The sequence below is a fragment of the Hibiscus syriacus genome, unplaced genomic scaffold (assembly GCF_006381635.1).
Source record: "Hibiscus syriacus cultivar Baekdansim isolate YM2019G1 unplaced genomic scaffold, ASM638163v2 tig00019423_pilon, whole genome shotgun sequence".
In the NCBI taxonomy this organism is placed as follows: domain Eukaryota; kingdom Viridiplantae; phylum Streptophyta; class Magnoliopsida; order Malvales; family Malvaceae; genus Hibiscus; species Hibiscus syriacus.
In genome coordinates, this window is record NW_024062470.1 from 646,812 (window position 1) to 672,215 (window position 25,404).

Below are 25,404 nucleotides of genomic sequence, written 5' to 3' on the forward strand. Positions count from 1 at the left end.
CCTCCATTTAGGGTTAGAGAGGTTTTTTAATGAGGTCCTTGAGGTGGTGTACTTTGTTATTCATCTTAGTACAAAATACCCTCTTTCAAAAAAAAAAATTTATGATTGCTTATGACTAAATTTTGTATTTGTTTATAATTTTATTGCGCATATTAAAAAGATAATTACTCGAATTCAGAATCTCTAAAAATATCACTTTATTTAATCAGTTATACTATTTGATGAGTTCATATTTACCTACGTACTTAAAAGGTTTTACAAAATACCTATTATAATCGGTAATTAAATTGAATTTTATTATAATTCTAATGTTAAAGATTACTTAATAATTATGTTTATTTCATACAATATATATTTACTTTAGGTAATAATTCTTATGGAATAAAAATTCTTGGTGATTGAGTATTTGACTTTTTAAATAAAGATTATATTTAGGGGTAAGCGTTGATCAAGTCGAGTTGAATAAAAAATTTTGAGTTATTCGAGTTGACGAGTCCTATTTATAATTTGGAGTTGACTTGAATTTTTTTTCAAGTCTAGTCGAGTTTATAAAATTCGAATTGAGTTGATTTTTCGAGTTTCTGTTCAAATTTACTTGGAAATATTATAATATTATAATATTATTTGATTCTAATTAATGTGACTTTCTATAACCCTATATACAAAACAAATATATTTCTTTATTTTTTGCATGTGATATATATATATCATATAAAGTCGAAGGACTCGACTCAAATTTGAAAATAAATTCACTGATTACAAAACATTTTGAGTTATTCAAGTTCTATTTTACAACTAAATTTGAATTTGAAATTTTTTCGAGTATGAGTTTATGAAATTGTAACTCGAAGTAAATTCGGGTCGAGTTTTTTCGTTTTGAATAGAGTAAAAAATCGATTTTTGAGTCGAGTTTAGTTTTGCTCACACCTAATTATATCTAAACTTTTAGGGTTACATGAGAGAAAATTATTTTGGAAAGATAGTTTTGTAGGGATGTTGGAAGAATGTTTTAGGATATATCAAGATTTGGTATCTATATAGGGTTTTGGGATACATGTGATATTATGTATTTATACTCTTCGTGTTCTCTATGTTTATAATGGATTATTGTTTTTGCCCGTAAAAGTAGGCAGGGCCTAACCACACCAAATTTCATCTCTCGTACATGTCTTATTTTATGTTGATATCGTTTTCGTTATTACTTCACTCTCGAATCCCAAACAATTTCAAATTAGGACAAAGACTATTTAAGAGAACGTACAAAGTACATGGACCAGATCAATATTTAAACCAATTTTTTTTGCAAGAGATTATTTATTTCGAGACTCATCTCACATGAACCTGAAAATTATATTTAAAATTTCCGTCGCCAGTCTTGAATTCAATTGAAATTAGATATGAATTTAGAATTGCTTTTGCCACCATTGCCAAACTCATGTTACATCTTAGCTATGGATGGATCAAAGGCCGCTAAAATACCCGTCATATCTTAGAAATTTTAAATTCTCGTATAATTTTTATATAAATATTTTGTATTAGTGATATAATTTTGCTTCTCTAAATTTCTACTATGACATCCTAAAATTTTAAATTATTAACATAGAATATTACGTTCGTCCCCTGAATATTAACTTTTCAGTAACTTTTCTAAGTTTTTCTCAGTTGGGTTGCCACAGTGCATCCTCCATCGATCGATAACTCCCGAGTTAGCTTCTAACTCGATCTTATACTTAAAAATGACCTCAAAGGCAAAGTGATGTGCTTCTCTAATCTGTGTGATCTTAGTTTTGTTGCTAAGTTATGTGCTTCGGCTTCTTACCATATTTGTGGTGTACTCTTTTCCTCCAAATAAGTCTGGGTAGGTTTTTGATGAGACCCACAAGAGGTTTTTGATGAGACCCACAAATCTGGGTTAAGCGTTTTTTCGGTTCAATCGAATAAAATCTTATTTAAAATTTAGGGACTATTTAATTTAGGGACTAGAATTTAGGGTTTTCAATTAGGATAAACAATCAATTTAAAAGGAGGTGCAATGTACATAGATCAGATTAATATTTAAACCTATTTATCGCATGATTGAGAATCTCAACTAATGCATCAATAATAAACTCATCTCACGTGAACCTGGAAATTATAATTAAAAATTAAATCAATGTTACATAATCCTTATAAATATTGCTTTATCATATTAGAATCGTGAAGATAAATATCAAGTTGAAAATGGCAAGAAGCCTCACGTTCATGAGAATAGCAGCATCCATCTTCCTCCTTTGTTGTCTTCCGACGTTAGTTTCAGTAATTTCGTTGGACAAGCTCCGACTGCCGCGGAATGCGGCAGGCCCCGAGGCGATGACTTTTGAGTTGCGGACCGGAAACTTCTTTACCGGTGTGGCCGACGGTAGGATTCTGAAATATCAGGGTCCGACCATCGGTTTTGTTGACTTCGGATACGCGGCTCCTACCAGGTAAAACCTTTCTATCAAACCAAAAAGGTAAAGTACACAAATGATCTCTCGGCTATAGGGTATTTTTATATTAAGTTCTTTTACTATTAAAAGTTACAAAATAGTCTTATCATCATTTAATGTTGTTTTGTTAAGTCCCTTGACTATTTAAAGTTACAAAATAGTCACCCGACTAATTATTATGTTCTAAACTCGTCATTTTCCGTTAAAAAATTGGCAGTTATCTAAGTTGGACGTTAACATGATGACTGAGATATGATAGTCGTTTGAGATTTTGGGATCATATTTTATCATATCACAGTCAACATGCTAACGTTTAGCGCATAATACCATTAATTTTTAACGAAAAAAGATAAAATTTGAACATTATGAATAGTCGGGTGACCATTTTATAACTTTAATAGTCGAATGACTCAACAAAATAACGCTCTATAGTCGGAAGACTATTTTGTAGCTTTTAATAGTCGAAACTCAATAAAATAGTATCTTATAATCGAAGATCATTTGAATATTTTTCCTTATTTCTTTTTGCTTGCGTTTTATTGTAGGCATATATAAGAAATATGAATAGGCGTGTAAATGATCAGAGTTTTGAATGAATAAGGTTGTATTCGTGTTCGTTTATTTAATTTGAATGTATTTATGTTCGGGTATAAATTTTAAAATCATGTACATATTCATTTGTTTATTTTTTTAAAATATTTCATGAATATTATTTTTATATTTTTCGACTCTACTCAGCAACCAACCCTCCCTTTACATTATTTTTTATTTGCAAGTCAAGGAAAATGGTAAACTTATGCCTTTAGTCCTTTAGCTCCTTAAGATTTATATTTTTGAACTTCAAAGTTAACCCTTTTATTCAATTTAGTCCATACATTCACCAATATTTATAATAGAAAAATAAAAGGAATAGGAGAATAGAGTAAACAAGTTTATAAACGAGTTTTTAAATGAGCCAATAAACGAACCAAAAAAACCTCTATTTGAGTTTGCTCGTTTGTTAAATTAACATAAAAAATTTATTCATATTAATTTATTTAACTTAATAAACAAACAATTCACTAAAAAAAATATCGAACGTTCAATTCGTTTATAAACCTAAACATAAACGGTAAAAAATCCTAAATCAAAGTTTTTACCCGTATATCATTTTTTTTCATATTAGTATCAAGGCTTAATATAAAAATAATTGCTCAAATTATACTCAAAATTAACTTTTTGATGCGTAAATGATTTTTTTGTTAAAATTATGTGCCTAATATTTTTTCTCCATTACACTTTCAGATGCATACCGTTAAAACGTTTAGACCTTTTTTAAAAAAAATTAAATATTATTTTATTTCTAAAAATATTAAAAAAAATATAAATGTGATCCGTGTCATTTAGCGATTTGTATGTTGTCGATTGGGGCTGAATGTGACATAATTTGTGTTAGGTCAAAATCCATGTGCGACGGCACGGATATCTTGAAGCCAAATCCGATCTGTGGAAGGCCATTAGGGATGGCGTTGCACCATCGGACGAAACGGTTGTACGTTTGCGACGCGTTTTACGGATTCGGAGTATTGGAACCAAAAGGAGGTTTTGTAACGCCACTTTCCACCGCCGCTGAAGGTCAACCTTTCCGTTTCTGCAACGCGGTCTACGTCCATCAACCGACCGGAAATGTCTACTTCACCGACGCCAGTTCGGCTTTCGATATAACGTCCGTTAGTTTCCTATATATTTTTTTAATTCTTCCTTCAACATACCTTAGTTTAAATTATACGTTTAGTAGCTAAACTGTTAATTTTGGTCTGTTTTAATACTTAAACTTTTAATTTTTTTCAAAAACATGCATAATGTTTAGTTTTTATTTCATTTTAGTACTCATTAAAACTTAACATTAAGTTTTGAAAAAAAAATAAAATTTTAGGTACCAAAACGAGCCATATTGATAGTTTAGGTATAAATACGTTAACTTTTTAATGGCGGAGTACTGAAATGAAACAAAAACTAAACGTTAAGTATGATTTTTTTTTAAAGTTTAAGTACTAAATGGGCCAAAACTGATAATTTAGGAACTAAACATATAATATAACTTATTAGTATAAATCAAAATTAATCCCTCAATATTTATTCGAATGATCATTTTCACTCATATTCTTTTATTTAATACTTTGATGTTTAATCAAAATAGCTCTAATTAAATAAAAAAAATTACTAAATTAATAGTTAATATATATTATTGATGATTTGAAAATAGAATTCTAAAAATTTTAATTATTTTTTTTCAATAATATGAATACGCAAACGTTTTTTTTATCTCTCCCTTAATATATTGAGCCATATTTAATTATTTATCTAAAATAATAAGTATACGCTTGGTCTCCTCGAGGGTCAAGTACATCCGCTCCTGATAGATGCGATATTTTTGCATGTGCTTAATTGTTTAGATATCATATGTTATATACTATATGTTATATATTATGCTATCATCTTCAACGATATCACATATGTCTTATCATCTTAGATAATATGACACGTTACATCAATAAATTAATATATATATATATAAATCTTACGTTAATTATATGTATTGACCGTCAATTAGCTAATGTTTTATATTGTATGTTTAACTAAAAATAGTTTCTCCAATCTCGCAGACAATTCCAAACAGCAGTAAGCGTTAATGATTCAACGGGTAGGCTGTTGAAGTACGACGTCGGAAGCAAGCAAGTGACGGTGCTGTTTAGGAACCTCTCGTTTGCCGCCGGAGTTGCAGTCGATAAAGATGAGAAATTCGCCCTGGTTTCCGAGTTCATCGGGAACAAGACTCGAAAGATTTGGCTCCACGGCCATAAACCCTACGAATCCGAAATAGTAAACTCTTTGCCGACGCCGGATAACATCAAGAGGACGAGAGCAGACGATTTCTGGCTAGCGGCGGCGAGGATAGACCGGCGAACGGAATCGAGTTTGTTGCCTTTAGGACTAAGGATCAATGGAAATGGGGACGTTTTACAGACAGTTAATCTTGAGCTATGGTACGGAAACAATTCAGTGAGTGAAGTTGAAGAGTTTGGTTTCAAGCTTTATATTGCTTCACGGCTGGTGGGTAAATTATAAATTCGGCAACTAAACTTTACTCTTTCTCTTATTTAACTATCTTTACTTTTAATTTATTCAATTTCCTCAATAAACTTAATTCATTGGATTTTTTTGTTACTCGGCCGTTAAATAGTTGACGACATTAAAACGAGCAGTTATATAGATGCAAAACGACATTCTTTTGGTGAAAATTTTGTTTTTTTAAAGCAACATTGTTTTTAACGTCGTTAAATATTTAACGACGGAATGATCAAAATAAGAGAGAGAAAGTTCAGTGACCAAAAATATCCAATGTATTAGGTTCAATGAGGTAGAACTTTGACTTGACTCAACGAAATCAATTTTTTTGAATAAAAATAAGGTTGAATTTTACAAATGATTAGATCAGTTTGGGTCGGATTTAAATTTAGGATTAAATTTTTTTAACTCAACCATGATAATAATAATATAATTTTCTTATATATTTGGACATAATTGGTATAATACTCATTTCTTTATTTTACCTAAGAAAACTAAAATCATTTTATATTTATATGGATGAAATTCATATTCAGATTTTTATCTTAAAATTTGAATTGGATTTAGACCGAATAAGCCCCTTAAAACTCAAATTAAGATCCTAACCCTTATATATATGGCATGATCATGATCTTCTTATACAATGTAATTTAATTTTTTTAGTTTTACACATATTTTAGATCATTGGATGAGTGAAAACAGATGGATGAGTTTAAAAATAAGAAATGTGAAGATATTTACTGGAAAAAAACAATGAGTCAATCTCAACCATCTATTTTCATTCATCCAAATGTCCTAAATGTGTGTGTGTATATAGATATGGGTTAGGATCCAATTATACAGTGTAATTTTTTTACACGTTTTTAGGATCGTTGGATTTGAGAAATCAAAGGTTAAGATTAACCAGGAGTAAGTGGATCTCAACCTTTGATTTCTCTTTATCTAACGATCCTAAAATGACTTAAAATTAAAAGTTTTACACTAGGTGAAGTGGATCCTAACCAATATATAGTATGAGTGATTATAAGATAGTATTTGTTTAGAAATTTTTAATTTATTAATGTACACACACCGTATAGACATAATTGCTCAAACTCAAATCTTTAAGGAGAATATCTTCTTTTACCACTCGAGCCATCTAATTGTTTCTTGTATATGATATATTTATATGCTCTTAATTATTGATGTGACATAAAAATAATGATGATATATTTATAGACTAAGTTGTTCTTATCTTTAGTCCCTTACATTCTTTTAAGTCACGAGTTCTAGACTCACTAGGAGTAACGTTTTCCTTCCTCCAAAGTTCTTTTCTCCCCTCTATAATTAATGTTGCAGAGATGCTTCGAAAGGGTTGGCGTCGAATGATTCGACGGGGACGTTGCTAATGTACAACCCGAGCACGAGGTGAGCGACAGTATTGCTAAGGAGCCTCTCAGGGTCAGCAGGGGTAGCAGTTAGCCAAGACGGGTCATATGTTCTGGTCTCCAACTACAATGCTAACAATACCATAAGGTTTTGGCTCATGGGCCCTAGAGCCAACACCTACGACATCGTAAACATCCAGGCAAGGCCGAATAACATCCAGAGAACCCTACTGGGGGACTACTGGCAGGCGGCGGCGATGGTAAAACAAGCGACCGCAACGTGGAGGGTCATGGACTTCCTTCTCGTAGTCTTGTGGAATCTGATCTTCTACAAGTTCTCCCATCCATTTATCGAAACAATACCAAGTTCTATAATTTGAACAGGGCCATGAACCAGAATGATTTTCCATCTCTAAGGGGTTGTTTGATAAAATAAAATGATTAAGCGCGAATGATTCAATGACCTAAATTATTCAAAAGCTCTGTATGAATTGACTCTGAATGTGACATACTGTTTGATAATGGTTCTGAATGTACAATCTGAATTATGAATATTTTCATTTTTACTTTCATAATGATTTATTATATTATAAGATATGATTGTTTAATAAGAAAACATGTGAAAAAATATGTATTATGGTAAAATACCGGGTGCTTAATGATTCAGAATGTACTTTAATGCTGAATCATTCAGCAGTGTTTTGTTGTTTCATTCAGCAGTGTTTTGATGTTTCATTCAACAGTGTTTTACTGTTTCATTCAGCATAGTCTTCATTCAGAGGTGAGAATCAAACACGTTGAATGCTAAACGGTTCAGCATTTAAACACTGAATGGTTTCATTCAACAGTAAACAAACGGCCCCTAAGATAACAAAGTCATGTAGCCGTCTATATATACATACACACGTATATGTATGCCCTTTTTTCTGGGTAATTTTAAATTCACAAGCAAAATCATTTATTAATTGTCTAAATTAGTGGAAACTCTTTAATAATTCCCATTAATTCTATAAATATATATTAACTAATATTCTATGAACTTGGTAATCTAATTCCATTTTAAATATAGAATCAAATAAAAATCCCCACTGTAGTCCTTAAATTAAAGGGTTAGATTTAACTACGATACGACTTATAAATATAACGTTTATTTGAAATAATGTTGATCTTTCGTGCTATGAACCTTCAGATTGAATTTAGATATACGATTTTACTTTCATGTATAGTTCTCATGACGCTTGGCTTTGATTTACGATTCTCGGTGATCTTTTAATAGTTTAATCCTCATTAAAATCCTTTTTAAGTAAGGTTATTAGTTCGAATCTAAGGTTATGAATAGAGAAAATTGGATTGAAAAGATAAAGTGTTCGAACTTCAAATTAAATTATAAACTTAAATTAAATGAATAAGAACATCTGAACTTACTATATAATAACAGTAATTAATGAAGATTTAAACATTCATGAATCACAAGGCATGGTATAGTGACTCTTCTCTAGCCACTTTTCAATACATCGGTCCCACAAGGAATACGTTTAGCTTCCTAAATCTTAAACCCTAAACTCTAAACCCCGAATCCAAAACTCTCTCCAATGTTTCGATGCTCGACTTACAAGCCGGAACGAATCCGATTTCCTCATCGGCATCACCATCGTCATCGCTGTAATAATCATGATCGAGATCACGGTACATCACAAACACCCCGAATTTCACAACGATCCAGAACTTATCCACCTTCGCGTTGCGTTCATCCCTACGTGTGCAGTCGATATAGTTCTAGATTTGAGAATGGCGGTTGTCCTTGAATTCTTCGGAGATTTCGTGCTCCCACGGGGCGAATCTAATCGATCCGCCGAACAGGTTTCGGTGAAACATATCACAGATTTCACTACGATCAAGGTCGTCACGGCGATCGATCGAAGCGTGACAGTATCGAAACCTGCGGCAAAGGTGCGGGTAATGTGCCTCTTCCTCGTAGTCTTGTGGGGATCGATCTTGCGTAAGTTAACCCGTCCATATATCGAAAAAGTACCAATTCAAAGTCCGATCATCGACGTACCATGAACCAATCTCCCTCTGCATCTTCAAGAGAATAACAATGCTTGATGCTTATCTTTTTTATGTTTCTTCTTCTCTTCCAATTGTTCTGGTGAAGAGTTCTTTAGCCTCCTCTCTTTATATACGCACTCTAAATATTTAATCCTTTTCCTACAAGAATTGTGTTTAATTAGCCCAATAGAATATTTAATATTACTTTATTGAATACGTTTACTTTTATTTAATAAAATAATAATATTGTTTTAGGGTAAGTTATACGTATAGTACGTCAACTATCACTTTTATTCTGTTTTAGTCACTCAACTATTTTGTTTAAAATCATACTTGATATTGGTCATCCACCATTAAAAAATTAACAATGATGTTAATGTATCACCATAAGGTAATGTTACGTCATCATTATTGAAAAAATTAAAAAAAATACTACATCGTCAATTCATTTAATTTTTTAACGGAAAATTGATAGCATATTATTGATAGTTATTTGGTTATATATCTTTATTTTGGATCACCGAGCTGCATATTGATAAATGCTCATAATCATTAAATATATGTAATGATTGAGTTGTGGTAATGTTAATTTGAATTCGTTTCCTACAAGAATAATATAATATTTTAATATTGTTTTATTGAATACGTTTACTCTTCTCATTACCTTAATTACGTGTTTATTTTAATTAGAGTTAATCACACTATACATCCTCAAATTTTGACCCTCGTTCCAAATTAGTCTCCAAATTTTTGAACATTCTAGTTTCATCCTTAAACCATGGTTTTCGTTCTAAATTTGTCTCTAAAACTCTAAACATTCTGAAATCATCCTCAGACAAATGACCCTTTGATCCCCAAACTTTTCAATATTCTAATTTCTTTCCCAAATTTTTGAATGTTTTAGGTTCAGGGGGAATTTATTGGGATGTTGAAAAGTTTGGGGACTAATTTAGAATGAGAATCATAGTTTGGGGATGAAATTTGAATGTTTAAAAGTTTAAGGATGAATTTAAAATGATAGTCATAGTTTAGGGATTAATTTAGAATGTTTAAATATTCAATGACTAATTTAAAATGAGTCATATTCCTTTCCTTGAACAACTGATTTGATATATACATAGGAGAGAAGCTTCTATCCCCTTCTATCTGATCTCATGACATCCTCAGTCACGGGTCATCAAGGTTGTTCATCATGTCTACCCGTTCATTTAATGATGGATCCAGAAATATATTTTAGGGTGGTGGGCACGTACCCACCCTGAACAAGCCGTGACTCCGCCACTGCATTCATTAGGAAGCTCGACATAAAATCAACCAATCAAAAGATCAATCTAATATCACTTATCACAAGGATATTACCCTCTTTCTTTGTATCAAGACCAGTTCCTTGAAACGCTTCTTGGGCTTTCTTTGATGCCTCAAATATTGCCGGAGAAACGACCTTCAGTGTAAATTGCAGTATACGGTCACATCATAACGTTTTTTAAAGTTACCGGGACACCGAAAATCACATCCGTAACAGAAAAATATAATTATTATTTAAAAATTAAATCACGTTATAACATAGTAACGATTACCTCAACCGCAACTCAGTGCTATGGTTATGGTTTATTTTAGGTTTTAAAAAAGGCTTTGTATCAGTGTATTGATACAATGACTAGTAGCTGCTTATTACTCCAATATGTACATATATTGGTTATGAAGATAAATGAATGCCTAGAAACTCAAAGGCCGACTTAGCAATTACGGTAGAAAATTCATTGCAGCTAATGACACCGTCTCCGTCGGCATCGGCTTCTCTAATCATCTCTGTTAGCTCTTTATACGTCCCATTTTGATCATACAACCCGCGAGTTCGGCTGGGTCGCTGTAGATGTTTCCGTCTCGATCAAACAAGGTAAAAACCTCCTTGAGTTGCTCTTGATTCACCATCATTTGTTCGTTCATGTGTGGCATTATCGCATTCACTAATTCATCGAACTCGACCGCACCATCCCCATTAGAGTCCATATTGGCTAATAGCACATGGATCTGATCCTCGGACGGCTTGAGTCCTAGTGATCGGAGGAGCTCGGAGAGCTCGAGAATCGCGAGGCTGCCATCAGAGTCCATGTCGAACCCCGCGAAAATTCCTTTAATTGATTGAGTTGCCAACATGTAACGCCACCATCTTCAACCCTAAATCGTAACACTAATTACCAAATTATTACAGAAAATAAGGAAATGATGATGGCTGCTTTCGCCAACAGTGGAGGAGGAGGAGAAATTATGGATATATTTGAGAAAACTTTGAAAAAAATGATTGGATTTAGGTATTTTTGTGAAGATTGTTGTTGGTTTCATTGGTTCATAATTCGGTATGAATGTGAGGTTTAAAATCAGAGTTCAAACTTTTGAAAGTTGATAAATTTGGTGGTGATATAATTTTAAATACAACATAATTAGATTTTAACAATAATATAATATTTAAATAATTTAAATTTATCATAAATAGGGATGGACATAAGTCAGGTTGGGTCGATTTTTGGTCCACCCGACCCGATAACAATGAATCTTCCACCCGAAATTCAACTCAACCCGCATAATATATACACTCCACCCGACCCGACCAGACTTTTTGAAATCAAATCCGAAGCTAACCCGAAATAATAAAAAAAACAGTGATTTAATTTAAAAAATAATATATCGAGGGGTATTATTGTAATTATTCCTAAATATATAAGGTAAAATTATTTTTTCCAGGTCGGGTATTTTTCACTCTAAACTCAAATCTGACCCGACCCGAACACCGCGTTTAAAAAACTTGACCCGACCCTACCCGAACTCGATTTTTTAAAAAAAACCCGACCCGATCAAGTCGGGTTCGAGTCTCATATCCATCCCTTATCATAAAGTATATAAATGATCACTAAATTATATTAAAATAATATTTAATTTATCAAACTTTCAAAGTTATAAAATAGTTATTTAATTTTTTTTATTCGATTATAAAATGACTATTACGTTGTTTATTTTAAGATAATTTACTCGTCATTTATAAATGGGAATGTTGTTATCTGTTAAAGTTTTGGGTTCGTGTAGCCGGTAAGAATGACAAACTGACAGGGTAAGTGTAGATACCCTTTCTCTCATCTCTATATCCACCTAATATTTTCATATCAACCACTTACCCACTTCACCTACGATGGGTAAATTTTTTAAATCCACGTCCGCCCATGCGTTATATTCTCAAATTCATCCCCACATCCACTACCTAACCAGATACTCACCACTCATCCCGTACCCGTATGCTCATACCCACCAATTTGAGATAGGAGAAACGATGGTATTCGATTTTAAAAATGTTTATACCCTAACATTTAGTTAAATTGCAAGTCATGTCTTATAAAATCTTAAAATTTACGGAATAATCTCTGAAATTATAATTGAATTCATAATGATTCACAATTTATATAGAGAGTAGCTAGTGGGCGGGCGAATGTAGAGCGGATGGATGCAAGGCGGGTAAGGTCTCAAACTTATCACCTACCCACCACCCCGACGGGTATGACTTTTTACATTCATATCATCCCATTACCCATTAAATTTATACTTATCTCCATCCTATTTGGAACCGTAGGTGAGTGTGTAAAATATATACATTGTCAATAACAAAAAAAAATCTTGATCATATACTATCACATAATCACCCGTATACCTTTTCTTAAGTTGCAACTGAAGTTAAAGGCAAACCTGTTGTGTGTGTGTATATATATATATAAAAGCTAACATAAACTTCATATTTTCCACTCTGGAATGACAGATTAAACATTGAATATTGAACAGCATAAGTATACAAACAACGTCTTCTTTCAAGTTTCGAACAAGCCAATTTTGAACTGATATGCATGAAAAATAACTAAAAAAACTGTGAATCATGTGAAGTATTTCAGTGTTTTTCCTATTCTCCTTATTGATGCAAAGAAGAGCCAAAGGAAGGAGCAACAACAACAGAAGAATACACCTTAGAATTCCCAAGCGAGACCTTGCAAATCTTGTTCTTGTTGTTACTGTTACCATCTTCATCGTGAAGATGATCATCTGAAGAACAAAATATGGTTTCTTCAACAACCGTATCGAAATCACCAGCAGCAGCAATATTAGGGTCTAATTTTCTCCCCATGTTCTTTCCATTAATGGTGCTTTTCAAAGCTGTTGATCTTGCATGGTTCTTCATGATGGTTACCCTAAGAAGCTGATAAACCCTCGGATTGATCTTCCCTAACATCAGATTCCTGCAGTTTTCTTCGTACTGAAAATTGGTCTTGGCGTTCTTCCCTCGTAAAACCCTGGCGGCGTTATCATAAGCCACGGCGGCGTCTTCGGCTTTGTCGAAAGTCCCCAGCCATAGTCTCAGCTTCTGAGATGAGTTCTTGATCTCGGCCACCCATCGTCCCGACGGCCGTTGTCGAACCCCGAGGTATCTTCTTCCACTGTTGAGCTTCTTGTTACTTGTTTTCTCACCACTTTTGTTGAAGCTTTCTGCTTCAAGCTCAGGTTCAATGGAGGTCTGGTTTTCTCTAGGGTTTTGATCTGTGTGAGATGCCATAGTTGATGTTGAGGTATCCATGGTGTTCATTGGAGGACGAGGAGAAATGGGTAGCGAAAATGATGAGCTGCCATGAATGACATCATGGAACAATAATGGGGGATTTAAAGAATGATTTTGGGATAGTTGCATGTTCATTGTCTTCTTGTGATTATAAAATTAGGGTTTAGCAAGGTGTCAAGTTTATAATATTCTTTATTTATATATACCATCAGTAGCCAAATTGAAATAAACGTTCCATTCAAAATGCATAATATATTTTATTTAATTTAATCGTTAATAATTGAACTATTAATTAATTAATTAAGATTGAATATTACAAGAGTTTATTATGAAGACGATGCTTCTGATTTAATTTTTTTATTCATAATATCAGAATTCGAATATCTGATCTTACTAAAAAATTTAGTACATCATCCAACTAAAACAACTGATTGTTGGTAAGTATTGAATTGTATATTTACCCTACATTAAAATAGAGGCATAATTAGGGATGCCTGAACTCGATGGGTTCCGACCCAACCCAATCGGGTCGGATTTTTAAAAAAAAATTGGTTTCGGGTCGAGTCGGGTTTATGGTGAAAATACCCGACCTGGCCCGAAAAAATATATAATTTTACCTTATATATTTAGGAATAATTACAATAATACCCCTCCATTTATAATTTTTTCAATTAAGTCAATCTTTTTATTGAATAAAAATTATTTTTTTTATTATTTCGTGTCGGGTCAGGTCGGGTTTCTAAGTTATATATCGGGTAGGGTTCGGGTCGAGTCTCGGGTGGAGGATCCCTTGTTCTCTGGTCGAGTCGGGTGGACCAAAAACCCAACCCGACCCATGCCCATCCCTAGGCATAATGCCAAAAAAAATAGCCATAACATTTTATCAAATAATCATTTTGGTTCATATTCTTTTTTTTATCATTTTAGCCTTCAATTTTTATTTTAGGGTAAAAAATACGCTTAATCTTTAACAAATAATCATATTAGCTCTTATTATTTATTATTTTTTAAGAATTTTGACCTTTAAAGTTTCATTTTAGGGTAAAATGTTCATATTTTTGAAGTGTAAATTGTTTATTGACTAATGATTTTCATTCAGATATGAGTTTTCCCCCAAAATAAAATGTTGAGAGGTCAAAATGTTTTAGAAAAATAGGGATCAAAATAACTATTTGTCAAATGTTTGAGGATTCTTTTGTCATTACCCTTAAAGTATATTTTTTTATTAATATGGGGTAAGTACAATGTAATATACACTCGTATACTTGGGATTTTTGGTGTTCTAATCCAAGATCTCAGTGAATAACAATAATTCTTTTACCACTAGGGTGGTTTGGTTCGTGATCCTTAAAATATACTCAAATATATATTTGATACATGTTTAGTCACAACGGACTCTCAAGTAGATGGGCAGAAAACACCAAAACAAAGCCAAAGAACTGACAAAAACCAAAATGTTTTGTTGCATTTTATAAGATTGCAGAACTTTGAAAGCAGATTATACCCTAAGAAATACCCTTAGTAACATACATCCAACAGCCTACAAACAAAACTCACACCTCAAAAGTGCCCCCCAAAAAAAAACCAAACCAAAGACACCTTTGCTATCTTAACCTTTCTTTTAACCCAAAAAAAATAATGTTGGGTTTCATTTTTTGTCATGTAATAGCTTGTCCTTGCTCCTAGTCTTTAAGAACATGGTATATATCAGTCTTGTTAGGCTCATTTTGCTTTTCAAATACGCTGGTTTTCTGCAGTTCCTGCAAATCCTCATACCAACTTTTTCAGCTTGCTTGTAGGGTTCCCTGTGAACTTATTCACTTATGTATATAAATACCATTCTTCTGCTAAAGGTTTTTGTTTTTTAGATTGTGCTCTTTGCTGCTATTTTCTGATACAGATTATATATCTAAAGGGTTATTTAGTTTGTTTTTGTTTGGATTCTTTAGGGCAGAACCTTTTTCAGTCTTAAATTCTCCTTTAATAATGCTGTGTGAAGCAGTCTTTTGTTCGTTTCCTGTTTTCTGCTTATCATGCTTGCTCTTCTTTCTGGTGCATATCATACATACAATTAAAGTATATATATATATATATATATATATATATATATATATATATATATATATATATAGCTGACATCGACTCATTGCTTTTATTTTTAATGAATATTTCGCATTTTTTACTTTTAATCGCAGTCATCTATTTTCACTCAGAACTTATAAGTTACCAACAGGGATTGTTTCAAGTGGTAAGTAACTTGATATTGCTTAAGCAATGTCTCACGGAAAATCTCTACCGGGAGACTCACCCACCAAAACCAAATGTGCGATACGGGTCAGTTTGGATTAATCAAGACGAAACCTTCGAACCAAGAGGACAAAAAAAATGAACTTATAAGTTGAAAAGCTTAAACACTGTCAATTAATTTTCTTACAGATTCAAGAAAGAAATCAGTTTACTTTAATTTCTATAACCTTAGATCTTAAATACAAATCAAAACACAAAAATGATGGTTCTAACGTCGAACCGTAATGTCGGATACGATACTGCATCTTAAGTTGCTAAGAACATGTTGCAGACGTAACTTTCTCGACAAGAAAGAACTTTTCTTGGTGTTTAAATATGTACATTTGAAAGAAATCCTAGCAGCATAATATACAGACCATCTTTTGGTCGAAAATAGTGAGAAAAAACGGTGATCATCGATGACCCTCGCCTCCCTCTTTCGAGCTTCTCGATTTCGCTTCAAACCGTGCTGTATAACCTACTGTAGTGTGGCGTAACGATCTCTGTCGCACCATTTGACAGTACACGGGGTCATCCGATTGCCCATCGGATCGAATCCACTGTATCATCTCATGGTACATGGGGAAAAATCGGAATTTGATGGCCGAGTATGCGAAATATGGGAGAAGCGAGGTTACCAGCACGAGGAGTGTAAGAAGCCAATACGACCCTGCAGGTGCACAGGCTTCGATGAAGACCTTGTAGGCAGTAGTCGATATGTTCGGGTCCATGGCTCCGTATGCCATGAGGAAGATATACCACAATATTATGCCGCCCCATATGAAGAGATGTTGAATGTATGTAAAATAAGTGATCGATAACGCCATTTGGCAGTTCACCACCCACACTACGCACGTATACATGGTGGCGCCGAGGACTTCCAAACCGGCAACTTCCCCGCCTTTGCGGAAGGCTTGATGCTGCATTGCTCGGATGCAGAAGAAGAAGATGATCGTAGCACTTAGAACTCCGTTAAACGCCCATGCGACGATCCTAAGCCAGCTAAATAGGACATTTTGTATGCCTTCTTGATATAATAGAGGAAACTGCAACATAAGTCCAAGAGAAATCGGATATCATTCATCAAAGTTCAATTTTTTTATTAGTGAAGCAACATAGAAGCTCTCTTATGTATAGAGAGATACCTTAAGACACAAACGGGATGAGACGTCTTGGTCGAAAACTCCAAGGGCGATCACCGGAAGTGATGTGAAGAAGACATTATAGAGGGACAGAAACCAATCGTTGTATACAGCTTGTCCGGAAAACGATGCGTATATCTCGAAGAAGAAGATAGTGAAACCGAAAGCAATATTCTTGTAAAAGAAATAGCATATCTGCAAAACAGTTCTATCATTTTAGTTTAACTGGTTGCTATTGGATGGTGTTGTTTCTTTTTCATAACAATCTTCTGATTTTGCGGTTATATCGAATTCCGAATTCGATTTTGTGATTAGAAAAGACATGTACATCTAAGTTGCAGGTTTTGATGAACACTTCAAGTTTAACATCTAAGAGTAACTTATAGTACCATTGATGAAATCCTCCTGTAACACCAATGTCCATGCAGAAGAAGCAAGCGCTCCAAATACCGGAACTGCGCAATTGCGATGTCACTTGACATGACGGCCTAAAAATTCAAGAAGTCGGTATTAGGATCGAGAAGGAAAACGCATCAAGCGAAACAAACCGATGCACCTTCTTTATACATGAAACAATTTATTAAGCATTTACCTGCATTCCTTCTACACCACTGATACCAACTCCAATATCGGCTTCTTGAAGCATACCGACATCGTTTGCTCCATCACCGATTGCTAGAGTTGTACTTCCCGTTTTAGTTTTAACCAGTCTTGTAACCTGCAAGTTTTCCCCCTGTTAGTTGAATTCTCCTCAGAATTGCTAGAGTAGCAAGAAAAAGCTCAGATGCTTTTTTTCAGTCATTATACATACGTATGTGTGTGCACGTGCGTGTACGTGTACGTGTCTATGTGTGCGTGTGCACGTGCACATCATTAAGGGATGATATAACTTACAAGAGCCTTCTGTTTAGGAGATGAACGACAGCAAATAACGGATCCACATCCAATAGCAAGTTCAAGGAAACTGTCTTTGACATCATCTTCCAGAGCATAAGTTAATGATTTTCCATCAACGATCAAAGCCAATGCCTCGGAATTTTCATTCGATGAAGCAAGCAGCTGCTTCCCTTCAGCTATCTGCTGGATAACGCTTGCCTTGTATGCCTAGAAAATCGAAAATCAAAAGGTTCTCAATAAGCCGACAAGCACACACAAAACATTAGATTGTATTCGGATAAGAAACAAGTATGGCAAACACAGTTTAAGGCGCAAAAATCTTTCTCGAAATGTGCTTGAACAAATACAAAAAAAACAGCATTCGATGAGATAAAAAGGATTCATTGAACTTAGAGTTTACCGCTGCAGCGGCGGTTTTATCCCCGGATTTCTCCAATGCCTTGTTTTCCGGAGTCTCGGAATTTATTACAACTTGCTTCATTCCTTGTCTAAGCAAACTACAGGCAAAGCTGCAAAGTTTGAAGTTTTTGAAATCAGCAAATGAAAGTTCACACAGATCTTATGGTAACCATTTGCAACAATGATTATACCCAATATTAATGGCAGTCTCCATCTTATCTCCTGTCAAAACCCATATCTTGATCCCGGCTTGTGCGAGTTTGTCGATGCATTCCGGAACCTGTCCAGCAGAAAAGGCAAAACATGAATGCAGACATTAAAATATAAACAAGTAATGCTTTCAATATGTGGTCTCTAAACCCACCCCATTTTGAAGTTTGTCTTCAACAGCTGTAGCACCAAGAAGAATCAACTCCCTCTCGATTTTCTCGGCCACTTCCTCGATCATTTCCTCCCGATCTGCACTCACTACATTCTTGGCTTCCGTGAATTCCTCATTGAACTTAACATATTCTTCCTCATCTATTTCACGGTATGCAAGTACCAAAGTCCTCAAACCAGCATCAGCATATTCTTCAATGTGCTCCTTGGTTTGCTCTGCAAATTCTTGTCCATTCTTTGCAAGTCTTTCGAACATGACACTGCTTGTAAGAAGAACGAAAATGTACTTAATATAATCCATTGTTAAGTATTTTTATAACCAGAAAGAACCCTTAATCTAATCCTTAATTATTTCAGATTACAAACCTGTCGGCACCTTTACATAGTAGCAGCAGCTTGCCTTCCTCATTCCGCACAATCACAGACATCCTCTTTCTCGAGCTACTAAACTCCAAGATGTTCAATAGTTCATAAGATCTGAAGAAGAGGAAAATGTTAAGTCGTTTCCGTTATTGAAACTTAAAATTAATAGATGAAGCCTATGAACTCAGCCTGCAGCTGAAGTTAACTCCAATGGATGGCCTTGAATATAATCTATAAACGATTAAGGATTACAGAGTTGAACCTTTCCACTTTTTTCCCAGATAGATCGAACTCGTATAATGAAATGCTTGTTTGTGTCCTTTCATAAAACTCAAATCCCAGTTCTTTAGCCGCAACCCACAAATGCTGCCTCGTCCGGTGATTCGGCTTCATAGGAAATTCTACCAGTTTCTTCATCCACCTCGGGTATTGCAGTATGGCAGATAGCCAATAGTCGTAAAAACTTCTGGATTACATCCGCACGAGGTTCGTTTAGCCAATTACCATTCATGATTCTTTCATCCACAAAATTAAACCCTTTGACAGACGGCTTTTCTTCTTTGCTCTCCTCCTTTACTTGGCCCTCAACCTCTGCTACCTCTTGAGCCAAAGGGGAACCCTTTCTCCAGGCGAGAACTCTTTCAACTTCGGTGATTCCTTGACCATAAGATGTTCCAGCTATAGAACATTTGATAAATTCCATGGAATTGCAAGTCAAAGTTCCAGTTTTATCAGAAAGTATAGTGTCAACCTGGCCGAGTTCTTCATTTAGATTCGAGGTCCGAGCACGTGCTGGCTTGTCGGCTTCTTCATAGTACATGTGCAGATCTTGGTTGATGAAAATACTCTGGAGAACTTTGACAATTTCAATTGATACATACAAGGAAATAGGAATCAAATATGAATACAGCATGAGGGCTGTCAAAAACTGCAAAATTGCTGCTACTGCTGCCCTCTTTGGATCATAATAAATTGTAGTCTCATCCGGTCTGAGGTACCATCTGGTCATTATTCCATTTTCAAGGTCCTCTCTGGTCTCTATGCCAAAGAAAATCGACCCGATAACCGACAGCACAACTAGGACAGCAAACAGAAAGTACACAATCTTATCCATTCTCTTCTCGACCTTGCTTCTCTTCGAAGGAGGCTCTGTTGAATTTTGAATGACCTTCGTGTCACGGCCTGTGAAGATAACTACACCGAAGATATAATCCGTGTTCCGTAATTTGGAGTCCCTAAGTAAAAGCTGCTGAGGAGATAGAGGATGTTGTTCATCTCCAAGTTCCAACTTCCAACAAAAGCGTACAGATTTGCATTCGGATCTTCACATCTGATGACAGCTTTAAAATTCTGAAAGCTTGAGTCCTCGTGCAAACTTGAAGTTGCATCCGATGCTTGTTTTAGTTTCAAATTGGTTTCGCCGTCGAGGTTCATCGTTTCGACATAGCAAATAGCTTCCTCGTAACTCGATGAGAGCAAAATGAGATCTGCAGGAAAGAATTCATCCTTTTCCACCTTCACTATATCTCCAACTTTCAAATCCATCCATTTAGTATGTTCGAAAACACCATCACCTTGATGCATTTTAACTTCCCGGTTGTTGACCTCAATGTCCTACAATGTCATCGACGACAATTTTACGATCTGGGAAACATACACTCAAGAATGCAGATAAAAAACAAGACATATGAAGCAAAAGGTTACAAGCATACTTGCAGCATTCCTGTACACATTTCCTAGCAACCCCTATTCACAACCTTCTGGCAATCAGTTCAGTTGTAGCACCGAGCAAGTATGTTTCCCGAAAACCAATTCCGGAACATGCAGACTTCATGACAATATATGCCTCGATTCTAACTTACATCTGCATACCCGAAACTCGAAAAATCCACTATGATTCATAAAAAAGTCGATGCAAAAATGAGACTAGTTGCAATTGAAGCTACACTTGATACCATATAAAAGAAAAACAGAACGGTAGTGATTTATAAATTCAACTCTAAGCAACATCAAGTTTCTTAACGTCGATTACCTGTTTTTTCCTTCTCCAATCTTCGACGGCCTCCTTTCCCATAGTAGCTCCGATTACAACAACTAATGGAAGAACATTGCTAACAGCAGAGTAAGGAGAGAGTGGTGTAAAAGCCAGAACAGCACATATGAGAAAATAAAAATTGGCAGCCCTCCTGAATTGCTCGAACAACGACTTCGGAAAGAAGGTGGCCAGCGTATACTTTGTACTCCGAATGTAATTATCGCTGTAGTTGTGAAGGCTGGCCTCAAAGCATTCAGGGTCATTGCAATACACAACTCTTGAGAAGCCAGGCCCTCCGATCAACGAATGATCGCCTCTGAAAGATGCTTTCCCACACGAGAAAGCATGTATTCGGCTGAAATGCTGCTTTCTTCGCCTAGCACCAGCCATTCTTTCACAATCTTACTCCAATCCCAAGTGGTTCAAAGGATCAAACACATAGTAAACACTAAAAAGACAACTTTCTTTTTCCCCCCTCAGCAACTGCAGATCATGATAATGACAGTCATAAACAAATTTCTCCAAGATCAGCTGCAACAATCAAACCAGATCTTTAGTCCATTATCCTATTTATGAACATTTAAAGAAAGTAAGAGAAACTAACCACCATCAAGCACAAAACACCCATATAAACCCAGAAAAACACTTAAACAACAAATCCCATCTCATAATTTCATCTTCTTATTTTCTTTTCGGGAGTTTGACTTTCAGCTGGTTTGTTTTACCCATCTAAGCACGTTTATTTAAACTCAACTACTTCACTATAATTCATTTAAAATCAATATATATATATATAGAAAGAAGATAAGATCACATGATAAAGGGCAACTGAAACAGCTTTTAGGTTAAGTGTCTGTATTTTCAAGAAGTTTAAGCTAAATACCTAAATAAACCTGTAAATTATACCTCAAGAGTTCCAGAAAGTCAAAGAAAAAAGGCTGTAACTTGTAAGAGAAACATGATAAAGGGAACAGCTTTTTAAGAAAACCCCATGATTTATATGCTTTCAGACTCAACATAGATCTGAACTTTGAGACTCAACATCTACAAGCAGACCACGAAACCTCAAATGCATAATTTTTTAAAAAATCAAAACAAAGAGTGGAATTTCAGCTTAAAGAACATACTTCATTGACATTTTTTTCTGGGATCTTCCTTTTCCTTTGCTGGCAACTTAATAAAAAAAAGTCACACGACAAGCAGCTCAGAAAAAACAAAATAAGACAGATAAACAAGGAAACAGGGGGTTTTCTTTCTCTGTGTGTTGTACTGTGTTCTTCTTCAGGTGAATTTGAAGAGTAGAGAGAGAGGGGATTTAGCTGAATCTGTGATTGGGGGAAGGACAGGACAGAACACAGATGTAAGATGAGCTTAAGGTTGTCAGAGAAACGCTGAAAAATATTTTCTTTTTTTGAAAGACAGTTAAGAGAGAGATTGAAAGAGAAAGGTTTGGCCTTTGGTACGTAAAATGTTCAAAGTTAGATGTGGCCAATGGTCAAACTTCACTATTCACTATCATATATTCTAATCATATTTAAGTTCAAATCATCTCTTTATGAAAAAAAAATTAAATTATCTCAAATTACATATATGGATCATTTTTAATATTGATTTTTTTTTGTTCCTCATCTAATTTTAAGGTTTTATTTGATTAATTCGAAACGACCCGTATCACACATTTAATTTTAGTGGGTGAATATTGTAGAAAAGATTTGATGATAATAACAATCATATTATAAGTAGTCTAATTTAAGTAGAGATTTTTCGACCGATGTGCTAAGGATAATCACATCATTTAGAAATTATAAATTATCATATAATTTATGCATTTTTTTTACATTTTATTAATAATTTAATGTTATAATTTTACGCCTTAAATTTTTAATTCAACGACTTAAAAATATGAATGAAATATAAATTTAAAACTTATACAATTATTAATTTATTAAATTTTTGTAATGTGTTAAACATCATCATACTTTTTTATATAAATATGAGATAATATTTATTTTAAGACTTTTAATCATTTGACGATGATCTATAAATATTCGTATTCCTATATATATGTTGTTGAAATTCAAAATGTTAAGAGATAATAATAATTTTTTAATTCGCTAAATCGGGTTACCCTTAACATGGGTAAAAAAGGCACCTACCCAGGGTTCTCTCTTACCTAGGACACACTTACCCAAGTTTAAAATTATAAATTCATAATTTTTTAAAATCATATTTAATATGACATTTTATTTTGGTCATTCACAATAATATTGACATAATAGTAAAATCTAACTTGGACCCCTATAAAAGAGAATCATATTTGTTTTGTGTGAGTTTATTGTTTAATAATTTTTTTTTATATTTTCTACTTAAAAATTAATGTATTTATTAGATAATTTATTAAACGTTATAAAAAATAATTTACAAACAAATTTATTTAGTTTTACTTGTTGTTATGATTCAATTTTTTCGATACTTATTATTGGTGTATGATTTCTATGTTGATCCCATGACATTAAAATCTCATAAATGTGTCTGTCATTAAAATCACTTGATGAGTACATAAACATCGTAATTAAGAATGTGTAAACATCACATGATTTTATTTATTTTTTAACCTTGATTGAATATAAATTAAAAAATTAAAAAATAAAATATTTTATCTGTCTTTTCTGACGGATGCATGTACATCCTAGGATGAATACTTGAGGGTCACGTGCACGTTCTGGGATTTGAATTTTTTTTAAAATTAGTTATTATTTTTATTGAATTTGTCTACTTTAAAATTTTATTTATGTCTATTTTATACGAATTTTTTTATTATTAATATATATGTATTTACCTTGAAAAATATTTTTAGATCTAGAATATTTTTAATGGGAAAGAAGCAAAAGCCTTAATCGATTACAGCAAGTTTCACATAGAAAGGGTCTATGGCATCCCTTTCAACCAAAGACGTGTAATTATGAGGAAGAAAAAGTATGGTAGGCTTAAGGGTGAGAGTTCGATCGAATCGAGTCGAATTAAAAAAATTTAAGTTATTTGAGCTGACGAGTCTTATTTTACAATTTAAAGTTGATTTGAATTTTTTTGAGTCGAGTCGAATTTTCGAGTTTCTATTTAAATTTAATTGTAAATATTTATAATATTATGCTATTATTTGATCATAATTTAAATAGTTTTTTTATAACCATATAAGATACATTTATATTTTTTCATATTTTTTTCATATATCATACAAATTTGAGATACTCGACTCAAACTTAAAAATCAATCCGCTAATTTGCTAAAAATTTTAAGTTATTCGAGTTACATTTTACAACTCGATTTGAATCTGAAATATTTTTCAAGTTGAGTCGAGTTTACGATATTACAACTCGAAGTCAATTCGAGTCGAGTTGAGTCGAAAAAATCAGTTTTTAAGTCAAGTCGAGTTTTGTTCACCCCTAGTCATCCCATCAACATGTATATTCTTTTTACGATCAATAAAAAATTAAATGTTATCTTATCTAAATAATAAAAATAAACTATTAATCCGAGTCGAATTCAAACATATACAATTATAGTGTGAAATTTACTAAATTACAAACAAAACTCATTTATGTAAAATAACCTTTATGATTATGCCCTAAAAACATAGGAATGAAAATAGAGAGAAAATTACACTGATTTAAAATAAATTAAATATAATATTAACTATTAATTTCAATCACACCTAATAATTGACATCTGCCAAATTTTGGTATTCAATCACACCTACTAAATGATTTGTTAAATATGTGTTTTGTTGACTTTGGGATCTTTTCTCAACTTGCAAGCACACTTTTTGCCTCCCATTTTTGACCCATAATATAAAAGCTAAACAAAATTTTAATTTTTTTTGGTATAACCGTCAGTATCATATCTATTAATCGACTAATTCGAATCGAATACTGCATAGGCTAAAACGATCCTCTCAACCCAGTTTATTCTACTCGTGGTTGTCAAGATTCGAATATCTAACCTTACTTAAAGGATCTAGTGTTTCATGCTTCATCTCAGTAGACTAACTGATTGATGGTATGTCTAATATTTATTGATAAAAAAGTAATTTATATCACATATTTATTGATAAAAAAAAGTGATGGGAGGCTAATTTTAGAGAGTATATTCACCCATGTTTAAGAGTTGTTGGAGTAGATAATTGTTATTTGACAATTTTGCCCATCTATTACTCCTATAAAAGGAGTGGGGAGTAGTCCCTCCCTAATGTATATACACAAATGATAATTTCGGTATTTTCTTATGTCAAGGAGAGCAGTAAAAACGGGTTTCACTTCCT

The 25,404-nt window shown here is 33.6% G+C and overlaps 2 protein-coding genes and 2 pseudogenes across 2 annotated transcripts; 1 reads left to right on the plus strand and 3 right to left on the minus strand.

Annotated features, from left to right (window-relative positions):
* The first annotated feature begins 2,220 nt into the window (after positions 1 to 2,220).
* On the plus strand, positions 2,221 to 5,576 carry LOC120209607 (protein STRICTOSIDINE SYNTHASE-LIKE 12-like). The gene is made up of 3 exons (XM_039208568.1): positions 2,221 to 2,465; positions 3,904 to 4,173; positions 5,114 to 5,576. The coding sequence occupies exons 1-3, from the start codon at positions 2,221 to 2,223 to the stop codon at positions 5,574 to 5,576; spliced, it is 978 nt and encodes a 325-aa protein (XP_039064499.1).
* A 5,112-nt stretch (positions 5,577 to 10,688) lies between these two features.
* Positions 10,689 to 11,149, minus strand: LOC120209608 (annotated as a pseudogene).
* A 1,792-nt stretch (positions 11,150 to 12,941) lies between these two features.
* On the minus strand, positions 12,942 to 13,718 carry LOC120209609 (ethylene-responsive transcription factor ERF003-like). The gene has a single exon (XM_039208569.1). The coding sequence runs from the start codon at positions 13,716 to 13,718 to the stop codon at positions 12,942 to 12,944; it is 777 nt and encodes a 258-aa protein (XP_039064500.1).
* Positions 13,719 to 16,029: 2,311 nt separating this feature from the next.
* Positions 16,030 to 22,425, minus strand: LOC120209650 (annotated as a pseudogene).
* Positions 22,426 to 25,404: the final 2,979 nt, after the last annotated feature.